At 49.1% G+C, this 9,289-nt stretch overlaps 1 protein-coding gene across 1 annotated transcript in view; it reads right to left on the minus strand.

Moving 5' to 3' along the window:
- The window catches only part of pcloa (piccolo presynaptic cytomatrix protein a), a 389,623-nt gene extending 387,302 nt beyond the window's left edge, over positions 1–2,321 (minus strand). Inside the window, exons 1-3 of the mRNA XM_059988484.1 lie at positions 2,076–2,321; positions 1,803–1,882; positions 1,287–1,752 (exon numbers count right to left, since the gene is read on the minus strand). Coding sequence (XP_059844467.1) covers positions 1,287–1,752; positions 1,803–1,882; positions 2,076–2,321 — 792 coding nt within the window. The remainder of the gene's footprint in view (positions 1–1,286; positions 1,753–1,802; positions 1,883–2,075) is intronic.
- Between the last annotated feature and the right edge of the window lie 6,968 nt (positions 2,322–9,289).

The following is a 9,289-nucleotide window of genomic DNA, read 5'->3' on the forward strand; positions in this document are numbered from 1 at the left end:
TCTCACCATCCAGGATATGCTCGCTTCTCATTACTAAAGATGTTTTCAGCTGAAGATGCACACTCAACACTTCAGGAACAGCTTTTTCCCCTCTGCCATCAGATTTCAAAATGGCTATTCCTCTCCATTGAACTATTTCTTTTAGTGATTTATAGTAATCTTTTGCCTTTACACTGCACTGCTGCCACAGAACTTTATATATCATGGCGCCTAAGTCAGTGGTAATAAACCTGATGCTGATAATCCCTGCTTCCAAATACAGTGTGGTGGAGATTACTGAGTTCGACCTGATCCAATAATTTACTGGCAACCATGGTAAAAATTCATTTATAAAAATAGAAGGCAAAATGCGAGATAAACTCATCAAATCAGGCAGTATCCGTGGAGGTTAAATCTTTCAGTCAACCTTTGTCCAGAATAACTCAGGTCAGTGATGGGAAAGAATATTTCTCTTCATGCCGCCCCCCCCCCCCCCCCCCGACGCCGTCCAACCTGCTGAGCAATTCCGGCATTTACTGATTTAGTTTCTGTGGGTGTGGTCAGCGGAGGATGTGGTCAAAGGAGGGGTGTTTAATGCCCCCACGCTCGGGGCCGGAGTTTGTCATCAGGATTCTATCCCCTCAGCTCCCCGGCCTCGGTGTACACCGCCTTCAGCCCATTCAGCCCCGGTTTGAAAACGACGACCACTGCACATTATCCAGAGAAGCATCAAGGAACTAAAACAATGCCAAATTTCATATCAATGTGTCGGGTCACTGTGTAAAACAGCGCTAAACCCCTACAGAGAGGAACTGAAGCAACTCCCGGCTCAACACCGCCCGTTGATGATCACACGGCGACAAGAAATCTAACCCAGTGACTTTGAAAATCAATGCAAGTTCCGGACACCGAAGATCCGAAGGCGATTGTCTATTTACAGCCCCGTTCCTCACCAAATAAACAGCTGTCACCGCCGGTTAGGGCGGGGGACTTCGCCTGAGTTCCCCGAACCTTCCCTACGATGTCGGGGACCCGGGTCAACAAATGTCTACTATGGTCGGTCCCTCAGCCAGGCCCGGTAGCCAACAGCTTCGCCTGATCGCCGAAGGGATCTCCACTCCGAACATATCGCCCCGTAAAGCCCCTAATACCACTCGTCCCGTCCCCAAACACAAATACAGTATTTCGAACCCCGCCCCTCCCAATACCATGGCTGCCCAATGTCCACGACCCAAGCTCCGCCCGCGACGCCACCCCATCCAACCCCTCTCACCGGGCTGCGGATCCCGACCGCTGTGCCTGCTTACCTGGCTGATGTGCGGGTTGGGGTTGAAGCCGCACTGACTGCACACCAGGAGCTGGCACTGGGTGCAGCGGCCGTAGTTGGCTGCGCCGGGGTCGTGCAGCCGCAGCTCGGTGCTCGCACACACGGGGCACAAGGTGCTAGGTGCTGTCCGCGGTGCTGAAACCGGCGGTTCGGCCGTGCCGGGGTCTCGGGGAGCGGGCTGGGCTTTGGGCGCGGACACCGGACGCCGGGCCGCCTCCTCGGGTTCGGCTTTGGAGTCGAAGAGGCCGAACTTGTTGACGACCGAGGACACGGCGCTGAGCGGGCGGCCGTCCGACAGGAAGCTGGGCATCATGCTGGCGGGGGGAGGAGGCGAGCCCGGGGCTGCCGAACTCTCTGCCTGGGCTGGGGACTCTGGCAACTCCTGGGCGGGGGCTCCCGCTCCCGGCTCTGGCTCCGCTCGGCCCCCTCCACTCGTCTGAGGGATCCTGCAACGCAAAGACAGCGCTGTTTACAGGCAGCAGCCGAGCCCACGCACCGCGCTCGCTCCCGCGCCGCGCGTTTGGATCCCGCCTCTGCTGACGTTGGGCCGGCAGCGCGCACTACGCGCTCACGACCCTTAAAGAGATAGCCCGGCCGACAAGGCTGTCGCAAGGCTTTGCGGTGCGGAACAGGGACGGTAGACTGCGCGCTCCTGGAAACCTGGTCTAGACTCGGAGACGGGCTGCGCGCTCCTGGAAACCTGGTCTAGACATGGAGACGGGCTGCGCGCTCCCGCGGTGACCCAAGCAACGCCGCCGGCGTCCCTTACTGCTGCAGGACCCGCAGCTGGTCTGTGAGCGGGGGCGCGCCGCGGGGCAACGGGCCGAGCGGTCTGGGGAACAGTGCATTTACACCCGGAGCGCGCACGGCTCCCGGAGACGTGCCTGCCTGCCGACATGACAGCGCAGATATTCCTGCGGTCTTCGTCGCTCAGCCGCCGGAGATCGGGTTCCTGAACCGGGGGCAAAAGGTGCGGAGGTACCGGGGTGTCATCGGCGCTGATCTCGTTGCCCATGGCTGGCCCGCTCCCTCACCCCCGGACCCACACGCCGCAACGCGCATGCCCCCAGCTGCTGCCAAAAATCTGCAGCATCCTGCTAACCTTCGGCTAAACTCGCGGTGCGCACCCCCGCCCCTTTCCCGCCGCCGTCTTTCCCTGCATCCTTGCGGACTCCGCGCTCCCGCCTCCATCCTTTCCAGCTGATTCGACCTGACAGTCCACACCCAGGCTCGTGCCCGCCGCTGGGACCAGTATCCGGTCTCCACGTTAAAACCCGGAGCCTCTTCCTCGTCACCCATTTCACCCACTCCCTCCATTCCCCCTCTTCTTCCTCCTACCTCCAGAGCCCGGCTCACCAACGGGCATCTGCCCTGCTCCCCGATCTAAGTCTCCACATTGTAGACTCTGACCTATCCGCTGAGACCACGTTCATAAACAGTTTCATCCTCTGTGATCCCCCTCCCCCCCACACGGTGCTCCCCACCTCTGTCAGCGGAGGGAGGAGCCCCGCAGCCCGCCCCCTTCCTTCCCCACCCTGTGGTCAACCGGCGTCTCTGACACACGGAATAAAACTGACGGCGTTTCATTGAACAGCGCTGTACAGGCCGTTCGGCCCACGATGCTGTGCCAACCTTTTAACCCACTCGAAGATAAATCTAACCTTTCCCTCCTACATAACCCTCCATTTTTCTATCGTCTATGTGCCTATCTAAGAGTATCTTAAATGCTCCTACTGAATCTGCCTCTAACGTCAGCCATTGCAGCGCGTAACGGGCACCTTCCACTTTTTGTTTAAAAAAAACTTACCGCTAACAACCGCCCTATACTTTTCCTCCAATCACTTTTAAGTTATGCCTCTTGTATTAGCCATTTTCTCTGTGCAAATATGTCTCTGGCTGCCCACTTGATCAACGTCTCTTTTAATCTTGTACACTCCGATCAAGCCACATCTCATCCTCCGCTCCAAAGAGAAAACCCCTAGCTCACCCAACCTATCCTCATTAGACTCGGACACTGGCTGAGAAACAGATGAGAACAAGCAACCAGCTGTCCGGGGAGGAGGCGAGAGCAGCATTGGGATTACCTTCTACTGCAAGGGCTTGAAGGAAGGTGTCACTGTGCAACTGACAGCCAAGGGCTGCCGTCTGTGCGATGAAGTGCTTCGTGCATCACAACACCAACGCCCAGAGTCTGTTTACACAGTCATAAGATAGTCACGACTCAGCATCTAATGACCTATGCCTTAAGTTACATTGAGCACGGATAGAAACCAGGCCTTTTGCTGTTAAAATAACGTGAACACAGATTGCCAATTGTTTGCCGGGACCTCAGCAACCCCAGCCCAAGGGATCAATAAGATTCTTGTTGTGTTCCCTGGCTCACTGGCAACACTCCATGAAGGACACAGCTCTTCCACTCTCGTAGTGAAGCATTGCTCCTCCTTGCCAATTCTGTGGGTGCCCCGGATACCGCCTGTCAGTCAAAAAAAAAACAGGTTCTGATGCGACAGTAAAAGTCCGAACTCCTTGTCCCGGTAATCGGCACTAATTCCCAACACACAACAGCCAGCAAGGGTGCTCTGTGCTGGAATAAGAGGGCAGATAATGGTGCAGGGAAGCCAGACTCTAGGAAAGTATGCAACCCTATGGCTTAGCTAATACCTTACTCCACCGGTAACATCAACCCATGGGATCCACTTGTCTGTCTGCTGGTGCACGCTGGGAGAGGCATCAGAAAGTAGATGTTAACGGGGAAGTTACAGCACAAGGCTGCGTGTATGCCAACCAGCAAAACCAGCATGCAGTAGATAGAGCTACTTACAAGCCATAGATTAGATCAACTGTTCTCTCCAGGACACAGGTTAGTTTTCAGCTGATTCAACCCACACAGGTCAAAAATCAGTCGAGTGTGCTGGATGCAGCAGGCACAACCTCATAATAGCTGTGAAAACCTGCTCTCCTGAACAGAGTCAATGCAGTAACAAAATGGACTGGCTATAGGTGTCACCCAACAATGCAGTTTCCCAATGTGCCCTATCTAATGCAGGTCTCATGGCCTCACCGTTCACTTTGTTCAGATTTCAGAATGAACTACTTTCAATCATTATATGAATTTTTGATGATATTATCACCTTAAGATTGTTACTTTCTATTCATAGAAAGTCTCCATGATTATTGTGTTAGTGTTGCCCATGACATTTCTCATGTTATTACTTTTCCCATGCTTGATAGTAAATTGTTTGGGCATCAATGTACACATTTCATCAATACCTTGCACCTTTTGCATTTTTTCAGATCCCAAACAAATTCTACTTGCTCTAGGAAATCTGGAGATGCTGGAAATCCAAAGTAACACACACAAATTGCTGGAGGAACTCAGCAGACCAAGCAGTATCAATGTAAAAGAGTAAACAATCAATGTTTCAGGCCAAGACCTGGCCAGTCCTGATGAATGGTTTCTTCTTTAAACATCAGCTGTTTACTGGTTTCCTGACCTGCTGAGTGCCTGCAGCATTTGCGTGTGTTGCTAATTCTACATACTGATCTTCTGAGGCATCCTCTCCATTGTATTATCCTATTCTTGGCTAAACCTAATTCTTCTTAATTTCCCCTCTCTCTTCTGGTTGTATCCTGGGATATTTAATACCTTGTCTCTTTGTTCCATGTCTCTGTAATGCTGATGAGATTGTACCTATTTATTTCGCCAGTAATTTATTTAACTTCTTACAAGTAAAACTGCAGAGAGCATTCATATAAGGAATCTCAGGTCTTATTGCTTTTCACTGTTCTTATGCTCTGTTTCTTACTGGAGCTGCAGGTGAATGTTCAATCTCTTAATCGTGGAATCATTGACTAATACAGCATGGCAATAGATCCTTCTGCCCAACTGTTCCATGCCAATCAAAGCTAGACCCATTTCCCCACATTTGGCTGATACCTTTCTAAACCCTTCCTATCCATGTACTTGTATCCATGTACTCTTCTGGAAAGACTATGGCTGCGATTATCCATTTTGCCACTGTACTATTGTCTCTGCTTCTTTCTAATCTCCTCCCCCCGCCCATCAGAACCATTCTCCAACTTTTTCTTTAGTTTGAGACCATCCCTGCAGACCTGCTTATGCAACTTTCTAGGATTCTGGTCACAGCCTGATTTAGGTGAAGCCCATGCCAGTGGAAGAGCTCGTTTTCTCAGTGTACTGGTGGTAGTGCCAGTTTCAACCAAAACCAAGCTTTCCCATACCAACCTCTGAGAGGTGCATTCAACATAGAACACAGAACCATACTTCACAGGGACAAAGTCTATGGATCAGGGTCCATGGTGAAAACTTAACCTGATCCAACCTCCCTGTTCATGGTCCACAGCACTGCATTCCCTACCTATTTGTGGGCCTATCTAAAAGCCCCTATAAATCTAATTCCGCCGCCTTCTTTACAGTGTATTCCAAACCTACCATTCTCTGTATACAAAAAGTGCTTTCTATTTCTCCTTTAAACATTCTCTCTCTCACCTTAAGCCAATGCCCTCTGGTATTTCATTGACACAAGAGGTACTGCAGATGTTAGAAGTCTAGAGGGATGGCCACAATGTGCTGGAGGAGGTGTGTATCCTTCACCCTGGGAAATAGTCTCTGGCTATCCATTCTATTTATGCCTCTCATAATGTTACAAACATCTAACAGTTCTTCCTTTAGCCTCTGATGAACCTCACCAGAGGTGAACAGAGAGTTCAAGACCATTCAATCTCTCCTTTTAGCTACTGCTCTCTAATCCAGGCAATATCCTGGTGAACCTCTTCAGCACCCTCTCCAAAGCCTCCACACCCTTCAAGTAACACAGTTACCATAACTGCACACAGTACTCCAACAGTGGCCTGACCCAAGTCTGATATGGCTGCATCTTCCCAGCTTTTGTAGTAATTTCCCCAACTGGAGAAGACAAGCACCCTGTATGCCTTCCTTAGCTCCCTATCTACCTCTATTGCCAATTTTAGGGAACTATGACTCACATCCCGAGATCCTTCTGAACACCAATGTTCCCAAGGATGCTGTCATTTACTGTGCACTTTTATCTTGCATCTCAATTCCAAAAGTGCAACTATTTAACTACATTGACCCAATAACTAATTACACATGATTCAGCTATTAATCCAAAATATCACAGTCTTTAAACACGAGGTTCTGCAGATGTTGGAAATCCAGAAAAGGAAACACAAAAAGCTGGACCATAAGGTGTAGGAGAAGAATTAGGCATTCGGCTTGTTCAGTCTGCTCTGACATTCCATCATGGCTGATTTATTGTCCCTCTCTGACCCATTCTCCTGTCTTCTCCCCATTACCTTTGATATACCAAACAGTTAAGAACCTATCATCTCTGCTTTTAATATACTCAATGACTCGGCCTCTTTCAGCCATCTGTGGCAAAGTGTTCCTCAGATTCACCATCCACTAGCTAAAGTAATTCCTTCTCATCTTTGGACATCCCTATTCTAAGGCTGTGGCCTCTGATCCTAGACTCATACACTATAGGAAACACCTCTCCACATTCACCCTATCTAGGACTTTCAATATTCAATAGGTTCCAATGACAACCCCATCATTCTTCTAAACTCCAACAAGTACAGGCCCAGAACCATCCAATGCTCCTCATATGACAAGTCTTTTAATCCTGGTATCATTTTTGTGAACCACCTTTGAATCTCCTCCAATGTCAGCGCATCCTTTCTTAGATAAGGGGTCCAAAACTGCTCGTAATACTTCAGGGAGAGTGTGGTAACCTGCATTAATGACTACCTTTCAGTTGCACTTACTTCAACAGTGATGAACTGTTTTGAGAGGTTGGTGATGAACTGTTTTGAGAGGCTGGTGATGAAACATATCGGCTCCTGCCTGAGATGCGACGTGAATCCGCTCTAATTTGCTTACCGGAGCAACAGGTCCACAGCTGTTGCCATTTCATTGGCTCTTCACTCCACTCTGGAACATCTGGACAGCAAAGATGCATACATCAGGATGCTCTTTATCGATCACAGCTCAGCATTCAATACCCTCATCCCCTCAAAACTAATCAGTAGGCTCCAAAGCCTTTCTCTCTGTACTTCCTTGTACAATTGGATCCTGGGTTTGCTCACTTGCAGACCCAGTCAGTTTGGATTGGCAGCAACATCTCCTCCACAATCTCCATCAGCACAGGTGCAGTACAAGGCTATGTGCTCAGCCCATTGCTCTATTCCCTTTACACTTATGACTGTGTGGCGAAACACAGCTCCAATGCCTTATTTAAGTCTGCTGATGACACCAGTGTGATGGGCCAAATCAAAGGTGGCTCCTGACTGAATGGGTCAAGAAGTTGGAGCTGGAGTTAGATGTAGTTAAGGTAATCCAGGAGGCTGAAGTCATCATAGATGAGGTTTTGGAAAAGCTGGTCACACCCAGAGAACATGCTTTGGGCAGTAGATTGGTGACCACCAGAAGAAGTAAGGGGTTTAAGCAGTTGGTGCAGAATTCCCCTATAGCCATTGACCTCAGCAACCTGTTCGGATGTTGCTGGGGGTAATGACCTTTTGGATTATGCAGTAGCAGCCAGGCTAGTGACACTGTGGCTGGCTCTGAGGATCAGCAGGGAAGGGAGGGCGGTAGTGATGGGGGAATCAGTAGTTATGGGGACAGACAGGAGATCCCGTAGCCGCAAAAGAGACACCAGGATGGTTTGTTGCCTCTCGGGTGCTAGGGTCCATGATGTATTGGAGCTGCTGCAGGGTATTCTCAAGGTGGAGGGAGAACAGCCAGAACATTGTGGATATTAGCACCAACGATATGGGCAGAAAGGGGTCCTATGCAGTTGGTACGTAGAGTTAGGAAAGAGGCTGAAGAGAAGGACCTACAAGGTAGTAATCTCCAGATTACTCCTGGTACCATGGGCCAATGCAGGTAGGAATGGGTAGATAGCACAAATGAATGAGTTGATGAGGAGACGGTGCAGTGGGCAAGGTTTCTTGGATCACTGGAATCTTTTCTGGGGAAGGAGTGACCTGTACAAGGGGAACCAATATCCTAGCCGGGAGGTTTGCTAATGCTACTTGGGAGGGTTTAATCTAATTTTCCAGGAGTTAGGAACCAGGTCACTGAGTGAAAGTTCAAACAGGAAGGTAGATGCCAAGGAAATTATTGAAAGGCAAAATTGAAATAATAAGTATGATGGGTCAGATAGATTGAAGTGTGTGTATGAACTTAGAGCATGGATCAATATATGGAACTATGATTCTGTGGCCATTACTGAAAGTTGGTTGAGAGAGGGGCAGGAATGGGAGATTACTGTACCAAGTTTTCAAAGTTTTTGAAAAGATAGAGAAGGAAGTAAAAGAGGAGGGGAGTTGCACTACTAATATAGCTACACTCAGGGATGACACAATGGAGGGTTCAGACACTGAGTCCATTTGGGTAGAACTCAAGAATAAGAAGGGTGCAATCACACTGATGAGATGGTACTAAAGGCCCCCAAGAGCCGCCAGGAGATTGAGGAACAGATATATAAACAGACTAAGGAAATGTGTAAAAATAGTATGGTTGTTATGGGGGATTTCAACTGCCCAAATATAAACTGGGCCCTTCTTAGTGCAAGGGGTTTAAATGAGGCAGAATTTTTTAAGTGTATCCAGGAGGATTTATTAAATCAATATCTGGACAGTTCAACAAGAGTGTTGGACAATGAGTCTGGCTAGACGTTGGGTAATGAGCCTGTCTAGGTGACATTTCAGTGGGTGAGCCATTAGGGAACAGTGACAACTCCTTAACATTCAGGAGAGCTATAGATAAGGACAGGTATGGTCCTTGCGGGAGAGTTTTAAGTTGGAGTAGGGTAAATTATGAGGGCACTAGGCAGAAAATAAGAAGAGCTAATTGGGAACACTTTTTTTTCTGGCAAGTACACTTCAGACACATGGAGGGTGTTTAAAGAACAATTGCATGGAGTATAGGAAAGTTAT

The sequence above is a fragment of the Hypanus sabinus genome, chromosome 13, assembly GCF_030144855.1.
Source record: "Hypanus sabinus isolate sHypSab1 chromosome 13, sHypSab1.hap1, whole genome shotgun sequence".
In the NCBI taxonomy this organism is placed as follows: Eukaryota; Metazoa; Chordata; class Chondrichthyes; order Myliobatiformes; family Dasyatidae; genus Hypanus; species Hypanus sabinus.